Below are 14,128 nucleotides of genomic sequence, written 5' to 3' on the forward strand. Positions count from 1 at the left end.
ACAGCTGTCATCAATCATCATATAAAAGGTAGACCACTGGCTCCTGTGAGAACAAACTAAATGGTGACTAACACACTTGACTCATTGTTTTTTGGGGCCAAATTTAACTTGTGGTCCAATACAATTTCTGGCTAAATTACTCAGTTCTCATTCCCAGGAAGCTGTCCACAAAGTTAAGTTTGAAGTTCAATTTAAATAAAGTGCTAGATTTCAATGTAGAAATTAAGGAAGATGACTGAAAATCATAATGTAAATTATTTAGAGAGAAAATCTACCACTAAAGTTCTACCTACGGGATCAAATTTTTTCCTGATAGTAAATTAAACAGAAACAATATATCAACTCACACTTAGGTGTTTTATTTCAGTTTAATAGCAATTTCAGTTCTCACAGCTGAAAATAGAGAGAAACATATAGTCCACAAAAACTGTATATTTAATCAGAAAATGACCAGTTGGCTGTGATCATTGAGAAACAGCATTCTTTAGAAAAAAGCTAAAGAGACTCTCTGACTTCATGGTTTTTGAACATATGAGAGTATTTTCCTTCTGTTGCCTAGGCCCTAAGCTCTGGAATTCCCTTCCTAAACCTCTCCGCCTTACTACCTCTCTTTCCTCCTTTAAGACGCTCCTTAAACCTACCTCTTTGACCAACTGCCCTAATTTATCCTTATGTGGCTCGGTGTCAATTTTTTTGTCTTATAATACTCCTGTGCAGCGCCTTGGGACATTTTACTACGTTAAAGGCGCTATATAAATACAAATTGTTGTTGTGTGCTATTTTTAACGCTATGTGCTAAAGTCTATTCACATAAATTCCTGTCTGTGCTATTTCAATGCAGTCATTATCTTGTTTAAAATAAATGGGCTAATTACTGTGTTAAAATAGCCATCAGCAATTAACAAAAACATGTTAACCAGTGCACTGAAAAGGGCACAGATAAAAATAAACCCATTCCTCCTCCGGATTAACTATTTGATACAACTCATTATCCTGTACTTACTACATCATCTAAACACACCTCTTTTTATTTGTATTGATTAACTTGCAAACGTTGGCTTCAATATAAAAATAAGAGGATGGAAACTCTTGTGCTCTACATTTTAACGCACTTAGAAATCTTCAAAATAAGTCAGATCTCTTTTATTGCCAAAGCGGCAACAAAATTGAGTTATTTACAGTATTTCATTTTAACAGGCAGTTACTAATTCTCTGGGCTCATCTAGCTGAGCTTTATAACTAAATACAGTGCTCAATGTCTTTATTATAAGTGTGTAACATGTGTGGCTAACAACACCATGTGATAAGTAGTTGTACCACTTTTGTGGCAAATGGAATAAGAACCCAAATGGAACTATAAGCCAAAAGCAAAAGATAAAGTTCAAACAGGTGTATTTAGTCATCATATAGATAAAAACATACAAACACATCTGGTCTATATAGCTAGAAAAATGTAACCAGCATCCTCACATTGCCTCAGTGTGTCTGAAAACTCTTTACCTGTCAATACAACAGTTCTGGCATAATCCAAAGTATTCCGTCCTGTAGAAAAAAACCCTACTCAATGAAACCTCCATTACTAAAAGGTAATAAAAAACAGAAAATGCTAGAAACACTCAGCAGATCAGCCAGCATCTGTGGATAGAGCGAGACCTATGAAAGGTCATCAACCAGAAACGCTGGCCCCGATATTTACCGAAGCGCAAGTTCAGAGCGGGGGTGGGGGGAGTTATGGTTAAACCAAGAAGTATGGATTTCCCCGATCACCGTGGAGTTTTAATTCCAGGGCTTGTTTTAATTTGTTTCTCCAAATTACATGCCTGACAGCTAGCCTGATTGATAACCATGGAGCAGGTAGGTTTAGTGGTGTTGTGGGGCAAAGATCGCAACGGGAGAGCAGAGAGATCGTGGGAGGAGCGGAGAGATTGTGGCGGAGATCACGTGGGGGGATCAGTGATCGTGGGGGGTAGTTGGTGATTGGGGGGGGGTCGAACAGATCGGGGGAGGTTACAGGGTAGCTTGTTGAGTCTGGAGGAAACACTCCTTTTTTTAATTCATTCACGGGATGTGGGTGTCGCTGGCAAGGCCAGCATTTATTGCCCATCCCTAATTGCCCTTGAAAAGGCGGTGATGAGCCTCCTTCTTGAACTGCTGCAGTCCGTGTGGTGAAAGTACTCCCACAGTGCTGTTAGGGAGGGAGTTCCAGGATCTTGACTCAGCGACGATGAAGGATCGTCGATAATTTTCCAAGTCAGGATTGTGTGTGACTTGGAGGGGAACTTGGAAGTGGTGGTGTTCCAATGCAACTGCTGCCCTTGTCCTTCTAGGTGGTAGAGGTCATGGGTTTAGGAGGCGCTGTCAGAGAAGCCTTGGTGAGTTGTTGCAATGCATCTTGTGGATGGTACACACTGCAGACATGGTGCGCCGTTGGTGGAGGGAGTGAATGTTTAAGACGGTATATGGGGTGCCAATCCTGTGGGCTGCTTTATCCTGGATGGCTGCTTTATTCTGATGAACTTCTTGAGTGTTGTTGGAGCTGAACTCATCCAGGCAGGTAGCAAGTATTCCATCACACTCCTGACATGTGCCTTGTAGATGGTGCAAAGGATTTGGGGAGTCAGGAGGTGAGTCACTCTCTGCAGAATACCCAGCATCTGACCTGCTTTTGTAGCCACAGTATTAATGTGGCTGGTCCAGTTAAGTTTCTGGTCAGTGGTGGCCCCCAGGATGTTGATGGTGGGGGACTTGATGATGGTAATGCCATTGAATGTCAAGGGGAGGTGGTTAGAATTTCTCCTGTTGGAGATAGTTATTGCCTTGCACTTATATGGCGCGAATGTTAGTTGCCACTTATCCGTCCAAGCCTGAATGTTGTCAAGGTCTTGCTGCATGCGGGCATGGACTGCTTTATTATCTGAGGAGTTGCGAATGGAAATGAACACTGCAATCATCAGCGAACATTCCCACTTCTGACCTTATGATTGAGGGAACATCTTTGATGAAGGAGCTGAAGATGGTTGAGCCTAGGACACTGCCCTGAGGAACTCCTGCAGCGATGTTTTAAGGCTGAGATGATTGACTTCCAACAACTGCAACCATCTTCCTTTCTGCTAGGTATGACTCTAGCCAGTGGAGAGTTTTCCCCCTGATTCTCATTGACTTCAATTTTACTAGGGCTCCTTGATGCCACACTCGGTCAAATGCTGCCTTGATGTCAAGGGCAGTCACTCTCACCTCACCTCTGGAATTCAGCTCTTTTGTCCATGTTTGGACCAAGGCTACAATGAGGTCTGGAGCTGAATGGTCGTGGTGGAACCTGGAATGAGCATCGGTGAGCAGGTTATTGGTGAGTAAGTGCTGCTTGATTGCTCTGTTGATGACACCTTCCATCACTGATGGGACAATAATTGTCCGGATTGGATTTGAGCTGCTTTTTGTGGACAGGACATAGCTGGGCAGTTTTCCACTTTGTCGGGTAGATACCAGTGTTGTAGCTGTACTGGAACAGCCTGGCTTGAGGCGTGGCTAATTCTGGCCTACAGGCAGTGCTGCAAAGGCACTTATGGATCCAGCCCATCATGCCTCCTTTTACCTGCCAGGTTTCACAAAGACAGGGAAATCCAGCTAACAGTAGTTAAAAATATAAATCTTGTTAAAAAGGAGGCATGCAGCCTCCTTAAAAGGTTTTACCGACCGACCTGCCCACCGGAAGTGGGCAGTTTTGAGGCAGGTTGGGTTTGGATTTGAAGTTTTTTAAAACATTTTAACTTCCCACCCTACCCAAATTCATCTGTTTTGGGGGTTAAAATTACCCCCGTTAACTCTGGCTTTCTCTCCACAGATGCTGCCTGACCTGCTGGGTGTTTCCAGCATTTTCTGTTTTTATTTCAAATTTCCAGCATCCGCAGTATTTCGCTTTTATTAAAAGTAAAGATCATATGAAAATTTTAAGAAATCAAATTGAAATTAGAAGACTGCTCGGAAAGTTAGGCTACATTATTGTGTGCACAGAAAATCATTAACATTTTCTTGTAACTTAATTTGTGATGTTAGTCCCCAGGTATGCAGTTCCCTTCCCTCATAGAATGAAAAACTGTGTGTAATAACTTCTTATACAGAACTTTTTATTTATAGAGTTTTCTTTTTTTAATAAAATGAACCCATCACGGCGATGGAGCTCAGAGCTGGAGAATGTAACATTTTCTGTTTCGGGCATCCAGTATTGCTTTAAGCCCTCTCAGGCCAGAATAGTACGTTCGATGCGGAGTAAAGCTTCCTGCACTTTAGGTTAACAGTGTGCCTCAGTCCCAACTTCAGAAGAACACCCCTGCTGTAGGAGTGTAGCACTTTTCCAATTCCCATATCAGCATCCGGTTAACTCCCTGAGATTTGCCAATTTAATGCCAATTTCTGCCAAAATAGTGGAGTATTGTGTTGTGGACCTAATGTGGAATTGGATCGAGACTGTCCCAAAGGCAAGACTCATACACCGGGGCAATATGTTTCAAGTTCTTTACATATTTCAAAAACTCATGTAAAAGTTTTAAATTGAAACGATTTTGTTCCATTTCTGAATGCAGATGATTAGTTGATTCCAATACATGAAATTGACCTAAACCTGATGAGTAGACTATTAGTAAATCGATCATGTAGCTTCAAGTGATGTCAATTACCTTGTTATCTTACAGTATTAATATTTTACATTTATATCATGTTTAGTTTTTTAACATAGTATATTAATTTGTAATGAGCTGGAGAGACAGAAATAGGCGGGGTAATTCTGCACTTCATTACTTTTTGAGATTTTCGTGTTTAGCTGGATCTATTTAAGAACTCAATTATTGAAAACTGCGCTGGTAAAACAATGATATCACGCACATTGATAACAGAGTTTAATGTTAATGTTCATTTTAAATTTGGAGCAAAATAGGGTCAAGAAGCGGCTAATAATTCTGGACCAAGTTAAAGGTGGAACTCACTGGAACAAGGCTCAGGAACAGTTCATTAAAATATGTTTTATTTCATTTTACATAGAGATGGAAATATACCACTTCTATCTACTCTGCCCAAGACAGCTGGCGTGCGTAATCCTACTTATGAAAGTGTCCAGTGTTTAGAACGAATGACTGCCAACGTTCCACCACACTACCAACAGTGTGAAATAGGTTGAAAACACGTCTCCGCTTCGAAATTGTCACATGGGGGGAAAAAAAGCAGGTTTGTGACAGGTTTATGTTAAAAAGTCGGACAATTTTTCTTTGCACGATTCATTCAAGCCCCATACACCAAATTCTCATAGCAAGTGGACAGCGATTTGTGTTTAATAAAATCCTGAGCAACTGTTCCAGTTCAGAACTATGTGGGTCGGATATTAAGTAATAATCCGGCCAAAACCTGAGAACATAATTGCTGCTTTGCTCCCAGTCGGCATCACAGCCAACAAACACAACAGTTTAATGCAAAATAGTGAACGAAGGGCGACTTGAGAGTCGACGTTTTGCCATCTCATCCGCTATCCCGTTCACGGTTGCTTCGCGATATGGGAATGATTTCTATTTTTTTAATCGCAAATGTGTTAATGTTGCAGTTGGGGAATGGTGCCGTGTTATTCAGTGGCCTTTCAGCAACAGGCCAGGGCTAGGAGAGGGTCCCGGTGCTGAGCGAGGCAGCACAGTGCTGGCTGACACTCAGTGCGGGAAGTGGCTGGAGCGCTGCTGATTTTGACGGCCATGTGATCTTGCGACAGGCAGATCGATTGGAGGAGAGAGAAGCACGGAGGGGGGAAGGAAGCTGAGACATCGTGGGTCGGAGCGAGCACCAAACCTCATCGTGTAAGAAAATAAACCCAAGACAACGCACGAGTATCGCAGAGTGCTCCGCCCTCCGATCGCCTGTCAGAGCGTCCGTCCGCCCGCAGGCTGCTACCTGGAGACCTCGCAACTCGCTGGAATTCGGCAACTTCGCCAAACTGCCCGCGTCCCACGCCACGGGAGCTGCTGTCGGATCATGAGGCGAGTGTGCTGAGAAGCAGCCACTTCCACTTTTCAATGCAGCGCTCTCCCAGAGCCGGGGGGTCGTGATGGAGAAAGATGCCTTTATTCTTGTGCAGCTTTTGGCTTTCGCTGTCTGGGGTAAGGTGGCGAATGGTCTTGTTTTGTACCGCACACTAACTAACCTGACATTTCCAACCGACTGAGAGCCGGGCTCCGCCGCACTTAACCCAAAACTGCTCAACTCCAGAAAAGCGACAGGAATCGCCCACAGATTTATTGGATACCTGCCGTGAGCGATAATGTAACCCGCTGCACACATCATTCCGATTACTGGATGCAGGGCGAGCATTCTGTGTACCCATTACCCTGTCTCTTTAAACATGTATATATATCTATCTTCTATAGAGATCTATATATCTATTTGAAAGCTGCGAATTTCCGTCATTCCGTTTTTCTTTCAAGATCTCTCACTTCAATAATTTAGTTTTAACCTCTTTTCCAATGTTTCTTTCTAACTTTTTTTTAAATCTCCCTCCACAGCTGTCTTTTAAAAATAATTGTTTTCCTTCACTCATTCTTTGTCCGTCCACCGGTTTTTTTTCAGTTCCTCTTCGTTCATTTTCTTCTGCAACTTTTCCGGCTTCGTTTTGTGCCCGTTGACTCTAAAATTTAAAACAGCCATTTTCTCTTTCCTGACATTGCCTCGGGATTGTGGCGGTGAACGCGAGCGGATCGGCACGGGGAAGAACGGGGCCATGGCCAGTCACAGAGAAAGGCAGTTCTGCCTTTCCAAAAACACCCCACCAACATTATTCATGTTTAAATTGGGATCGAGTATCGAATCATTTTATATTTCGATTTTTTTAAACTAAGTTCAATACAGTAATATCTTTGTGTCATCTTCTAATGCTTTATTTTTGTATGTTTTGTAGGTAATAGTTTGTTGACATCTGGCCTTTCAGGTAAGAGGAAGCACAGCAGATTAACACTGACCCAAGTTCACTTCTGGTGGCGTTTTCCTTTTTAGCCTTGCGCCTGCTCTGCTCATCTTGTTTGATTCAGTCCTAGTGCCTGGTTAATGTTTGTAACTTGGTGTTAAACAGTACATACTATTTCTGTATATAACACTGATGATAACCTGCAAGCTGTTACAAATATTAATGCATAAGTACCAATGCAAAATGTTGGCATGACCGACTCATGCAGCAGTCCAACCCAGGTCATCATAACCAGTACAAGGTTAACAACTAAAAGTTGGAAAGTAACAATTTATATCTTGATGTGTAGATCAGAGAATTCCAGCAGCTACACAGTGGATTCAAACTCTTATCTAGAGGTATATGTTGGTCTGTGTGTAAAGTTAAATACACGGAGCAAAGTTTAAGATGACAGTTTGGTAAAATAATTTTCATGACATTACACTCAGAGCAAAATATACTCCTAGTTCAGACAGCTCGTTGTTGCAGAGCTGAGGTAATTGTCTTAATGCAAACAATGTTAACAAAAAGTTGCCAAGTGTTTGAAAACCATTACAAAACCCTTCCGGTTTTTTAAAAATCTTAGTCCCATCAGCTGGATGTTTCTAAAGCACTAATAATTATATTAACAACTGTGTTTCAAAACAAAGGGAAACACTTCAAATCTTGGTGTCTAATTTTACTTGTTAAAAATTAATTAACCCACCCATGGTGTGTTTATTCTGACTGGAATTTATTGGAAAGTAACCCATTTTAACAGTGCAGTATTTGTAAGGGTTGGATATTGCAGGAAAAGTAATTTATAGTAATTATTCATTTGAAAACTTTAATGTAAGGTCTTGATGTCAAAAAAGAACAGTAATTTCTCTCTTTTGAAAGAAAACTTGTCAGTTTAAAACATGATATATATTTGCATCAAATTAATGTTCTTGTTCAAATTTCCAGCCAAGGACAATACAAACCTGCATAATCAATCACAATCAAACCAGTCAGAGAGGAAGACCAAAAGGGCCTGTAACGAGACTACTATGCTGGAAGTAGTGCACTGGTGTGGAAATCAGTTTGAAAGCCAACTTAACGGAATGAATTCCAGTGACTGGTGCAACTTCACGCTCATTGCCGGGTAGGTTCTTTTTTATACAATTCTGATTTGCTATAGTCAAGCTTATAAGATCAGATGCATAAATTAATGATGAAGAAAACATTATTTGCTGTAAAATTTGTAGTCATCTAAAGCCTGTTCCTTAATCTACAGTTTTTAAGATATAATTAAATGTTCATCACTGCTCAGGATGAACTAAATTCTAGCAGAGAACTTAATATCTAGGAGCTTTGCCTATGTAGAGAGGATAGATTCCAGAAACATGGATTGTACCCGTTTATAGAAGGACCGTGTCTCTTCATTTCCTCTGTAGGAGGTTGTTCATTGATTTTGTCCTGTCGTGATCTTTCAATTATTATTTCTAGACTTGTTACAAATTAGCTGTAAATCTGCACCTATTACTTGATTTCAGTAAAGCGTTGAGCTCAATAATGATTAATGCACTGTGTCCTCTATAAAGGATGCAATCATAAGCTTTTCCAGTGTGGCATAACACCTCTAAATGGATCTGATCCTCATTAACAGCAGGAATGCTATACTCCATTGCTGATAACTTTTGCAACTTGACTCTACAAAATACATTATCATTTGCAGTTAATTATATGTACTACATAATCCTGTTATATGTACATCCTGTACCAATAGCCTCTACTCTCCCTGCATTCATTCACTCTCCATTGAGAGGATACCGCCCATCACCTTGGCCATATAACTCTGATGACACGCATTAGAACAAATTCAGACATCCACAGAATATACGCTGGACGGACCGAACACAAAATATTGTGATATGCTAATGACATTCTAGGCTATGTAATGAACCCCTGCATCTGTCAAAACATCAGAGACTTTGGGAAACTGTCAATGTTTAAGCTCAACCACTCAAAGGAAGGTGTGTCCCTCATGCAGGAGGTGCCCATGCCCATACAGAAATCATGGTCCTGGGAATTGTAGTGTTTTTACATTGGGATGTACTTGGAGACTTTATATGAGCATTGAATATAAGGATTCACCTGGTCAGGTGGGGATCATGAAGTATGAGGGAGGATGTATCTGGAATCAAGAATGTTAAGAGGCCCAGCAGAATGCATTGTGATGTTTGTGAAGGACTGAGCAGGGGTTTGTGATTTTTTTTCTGAATTGCTGAACTTTTTGTATGTTTATAAATGGTAGTTTTAGAGTATGTGGGATAGGTGAGGAACTGTCTTAGTAGGCATAGACTACAGAAAATATTTAGGTAGAATATGATTTGTTCAGTCAGAAATTTGACCAAATAGAAATTACACTACAGAGATGGTTCTGCAGTCTGATTGGTTCCTTTATTAAGGGGTCTTATTGGTTTCTGGTTCTGGAATAGAATGGTTTTACATAGAATTATATAGAATTTACAACATAGAAATAGGCTATGCAGGTGTTTATACTCAACCACTCCATGTGGCAGTGTTACACATTCTCACCACTTTCTGTGTGAAGAAATTCCTCCTAAATTCTTTATTTGATCAGTTAGTGGTTCATGGAATGGTCTTTGGAATCTGATTGGTTGACATTCTTGGCTATAAATGATTGAAGACAATTCTATAACATCACAATGGGTAATAGAGGACTAACTCATCAGCCTGTCAATTTAAGGAGGTCTGTCAATGACTTGAAAGAGAGTGAGTGCTGCTCATTGAGTAGGAACCAAAGTTTGAAAAATGTTTTGATTTACTTAAGTCTTTAATGGCTCCCATTATTATTATATTTAATGATATTCCTGAGGAAAATAATAATCCTTAATTTATTCTAGGATTAAATCGTGAGTGTATAAATGAATTAGACTGCAATTTACACAATGTCAAGGACATCTAACTGGCTAGGCAAAGCTAGCGCAGACAATACTATTTGATCCAAGCCTCTTGCTGAGGATGAAAAATAGTGCAGACAATACTATAGTGACAATATTATTTGAAATCTTCCTTTTGTTAACACCCCAGGAGTAGTGGTGTTGCCATTTTTATCCATCTGTAGCAGTTTTATTTTCGTACCATTGCCGACACATTAACTTTCGGCAGCTAATCCCTGCAATTTTTTTTTTGGTGAATTTTTTCTATTTTCACCGATTCTTGGGCGGTCGTGCATTTTCTGCCGATGTTGCAATTCATTGCTCTTATTTCTATGATGAAATCATCTAATTTAAATACAGATACTAAAATAAGAATAACCAGTCATTATAGCATCAGTTGTAAATACGCTGCGCTCTACTTGTGGAGTAGATACATGTACAGGTCTAGCCAATATTAAATATTTTGGAGATTTTGAAAATGAAAGAATGTTCCATGTTTTCTCAGGTCCTGGTGTATTACAGCATTCATGTTACATTACAAATTATATGGTGCTGGTAGATTCATAAGCCAAAAGTCATATACAGTTCTGTGGGTGGCATTCCTTTTTGATAGGATTGTGGTTTATCCTCAGTACGAGCTCTTCGCAGTCATTTTTCTAGTGCTAGCTCACAAATTTCCAGATTTATTTAATGCAATTTCACAACATATAGTGGGACTATGAACACCCAACCTCTGGGTTCTTAGTCTAGTACTATAACCATTAGGCTACCATGCCTTTGCATAAAGCAGCAGTAGGACTAACCTACACTTTTATCTGAATTACGGGTTGAGCCCATGTAGATATACAACCTTGAATAGGGATGGGGGATGGGGGTGTTGGGGAGAGTGGGAGACTTTGGAATGGGGGCTCAGAGGAGAGAGGGAGATTGGGGAACGACATTCAGGGGATGTTTTAGATGCCCCCCATGAACACCTGACTATCGCCTGATCCAATATGAGGGTCTGACGTATTTCTGCCGCCCTTGAGGCACAGGATGTAGCGCCCTGAAATTGGTCCCTGTTGCCCCTATTTTCTGCCTGGAAAATGAGTGCTATGAGGACCAATTTCTCCCCCATTAGCTCTTCATTTAGTTGGAGTCTCTCCCTACAACTTAATTCAATAGGAAATGTCATGAATTCTTATTTCACTCAGGATAGGAGTGCTGTTTTGTTTCAATGCAGTGCCTAAATATTTTTGAGAATCAGCAAAGTAGAATTTTGTTCAGTCTCCATCTGCACTTGTCTTCAATGATGAATGGAAACTGTGTATTTGGACACTCAACGTGCTACTCATTCACCAGGTTTACGGATATGCTCTTTCAGCTGAATATGGATGTAACCTGTGTTGTCAGTGAAGAGAAGGAAATTGCAAGTTTGGCATACCAACATTTTCCTACCACCAGCTAATAAGGGCCGTATCACTGGTAGCACCTCCAGCCTAGGACTGGCAAGGGAATAAAATCTAATCTAATTTAATAATTTGTGTTGACCACTTGTAAACATAATGGTGTATGGCTGTTGAATTTCTTGCTTTTTCAGTGGTTCATAAATTCATCATAAATACCAAATTTTCAACATCTGGTGCTTCTAATCTATTGTGATTTGTAAGTGAACTCTTATTCACTTGGGCCAAGCTGTTCAGTATTTTGTACAGTTAGATTGTCAAACTTACATTTTGCTTTCGCTGATTTTAGTTTGTTAATTTTGACTATTAATAGACCAATCTGGAAATATACCAGTTCCTGCGATAGATTCCTAAAAAAAAATGAATTTTCCCAATTCAGGTGCAATGTATCCCATGCCAAGTAAGTGTTCAGATACTGTAACAAAACTAGGAAGTTGCATACAATTGCATTGCCAATCCTTTTTAAAGACGGTAATATGGTCATGTTCAAAACAGAACTTTTGAATTATGGAGGGTTGATGTGGCTCATGTTATTTTTACAGGCTTGGAATTTAAATATGGAATTCATTTAAATGTAAGATTATAATTGTTGCATTGTAGTAGTTGTGTTTCACCTATTCCAATGTTCTTCTGGCTGGCCTCCCACCTTGCACCTCCGTAAACCTGAGCTCAATCAAAACTCTGTTGCCTGTATCCTAAATTGCACCAAGCCCCCTTCACCCATCACCTCTGTGCTCGTTGACCTACATTGGCAATGCCTGGATTTTATAATTTATCAATTTTTTTTCAAATCCCTCCATGGCCTCTCCCATCCTTATCTATGTAACATCTTCCAGCCCTACAACCCTCCTAGATGCCTGCGCTCCTCTAGTTCTAAAAGGTAAATCGTGCTTGACTAATCTACTGGAATCTTTTGAGGATGTAACTGGTAAAATAGATAAGGGAGAACCAGTGGATGTGGTGTATTTGGACTTTCAGAAGGCTTTCGATAAGGTCCCGCATAAGAGATTAGCGTGCAAAATTAAGGCACATGGGATTGGGGACAAGGTATTGACTTGGATAGAGAACTGGTTGGCAGATAGAAAGCAAAGAGTTGGAATAAAAGGGTCGTTTTCTGAGTGGCAGGCAGTGACGAGTGGGGTACCGCAAGGATCGGTCCTAGGACCCCAGCTGTTCATGATATATATTAATGATCTGGACGAGGGAATTGGATGTAATATCTCCAAATTTGCAGAAGACACAAAGCTGGGTGGGAGGGTGTGCTGTGAGGAGGATGTCGTGAAACTCCAGTACGATTTGGACAGGTTGGGTGATTGGGCAGAAACATGGCAAATGCACTATAATGTGGATAAATGTGAGGTTATCCACTTTGGTGGCAAAAACAGGAAGGCAGATTATTATTTGAATGGCAATAGATTGGGAGAAGGGGAAGTGCAAAGAGACCTGGGTGTTCTTGTGCACCAGTCGCTGAAGGTAAGCATGCAGGTACAGCAGGCGGTTAAGAAGGCAAATGGTATGTTGGCCTTCGTAGCGAGAGGGTTCGAGTACAGGAACAAGGATGTCTTGCTGCAGTTGTACAGGGCCTTGGTGAGACCGCACCTTGAGTATTGTGTGCAGTTTTGGTCGCCTTATCTGAGGAAGGATGTTCCTGCCATGGAAGGAGTGCAGCGAAGATTCACCAGGCTGATACCTGGGATGGCAGGAATGACGTATGAGGAGAGATTGTGTCGATTAGGCTTATACTCACTGGAGTTTAGAAGATTGAGAGGGGATCTCATCAAAACCTTTAAAATTCTGTCAGGCCTGGACAGACTAGATGCAGGAAGGATGTTCCCGATGGCCGGGGAGTCCAGAACTAGGGGTCATAATCTAAGGATAAGGGGTAAGCCATTTAGGACTGAGATGAGGAGGAATTTCTTCACCCAGAGAGTGGTGAACCTGTGGAATTCTCTGCCACAGAGGGCGGTGGAGGCCAGTTCATTAAATATATTCAAGAAAGAGTTGGATATATTTCTTAAGGCTAAAGGGATCAAGGGATATGGGGAGAAGGCAGGGACAGGGTACTGAATTTGGATGATCAGCTATGATCTCATTGAATGGCGGAGCAGGCTCGAGGGGCCGAATGGCCTACTCCTGCTCCTATCTTCTATGTTTTGCGAGCCCTGATTCTCATCTCCACCATTGGTGGCCATGCCTTCTATTACCTAGGCCCTGAGCTTTGTAATTACCTCCTTAAACCTCTCCACCTCTCTGTCCTCTTTTATGACACTCCTTAAAACCTACCTCTTGACCAAACCTGTCCTGATATCTCCTTATGTGGCACGGTGTCAAATTTTGTTTGATAACTGTGAAGCGCCTTGGGACGTTTTACTACGTTAAAGGCGCTTTATAAATGCAGGTTATTGTTATTCTGGGCACTGCACCTCAGGAAGGATATATTGGCCTTGGTGTGGGTGCAGCGCAGATTCACCGAATGATACTGGGGCTAAAAGGTTCAATTATGAGGAAAGGTTGCATAGACGAGGTTTGTATTCCCTCGAGTATAGAAGATTAAGGGGTGATATAATTGAGGTGTTTAAGATGATTAAAGTATTTGAAGGGTAGATTGAGAGAAATTATTTCCTCTGGTGGGGTAAGTCTAGGACAAGGGGGCATAACCTTAAAATTAGAGCTAGGCTGCTCTGGGATGATGTTAGGAAGCACTTCGCCACACAAAGGGTAGTGGAAATCTGGAACTCCCTCCCTCAAAAAGCTGTTGAGGCTAGATCAACTGAACATTTCTCAACTGA

The 14,128-nt window shown here is 41.1% G+C and overlaps 1 protein-coding gene across 1 annotated transcript in view; it reads left to right on the top strand.

Moving 5' to 3' along the window:
* The first annotated feature begins 5,480 nt into the window (after window positions 1-5,480).
* The window catches only part of LOC147117263 (receptor activity-modifying protein 3), a 77,698-nt gene continuing 69,050 nt past the window's right edge, over window positions 5,481-14,128 (top strand). The window contains exons 1-3 of the mRNA XM_085988082.1: window positions 5,481-6,131; window positions 6,926-6,955; window positions 7,916-8,093. Coding sequence (XP_085844208.1) covers window positions 6,080-6,131; window positions 6,926-6,955; window positions 7,916-8,093 — 260 coding nt within the window. The 5' untranslated portion in view covers window positions 5,481-6,079. The remainder of the gene's footprint in view (window positions 6,132-6,925; window positions 6,956-7,915; window positions 8,094-14,128) is intronic.

This window comes from Somniosus microcephalus, chromosome 5 (assembly GCF_052327205.1).
Source record: "Somniosus microcephalus isolate GS21.2 chromosome 5, FLI_Smic_1.0, whole genome shotgun sequence".
Classification (NCBI taxonomy): domain Eukaryota; kingdom Metazoa; phylum Chordata; class Chondrichthyes; order Squaliformes; family Somniosidae; genus Somniosus; species Somniosus microcephalus.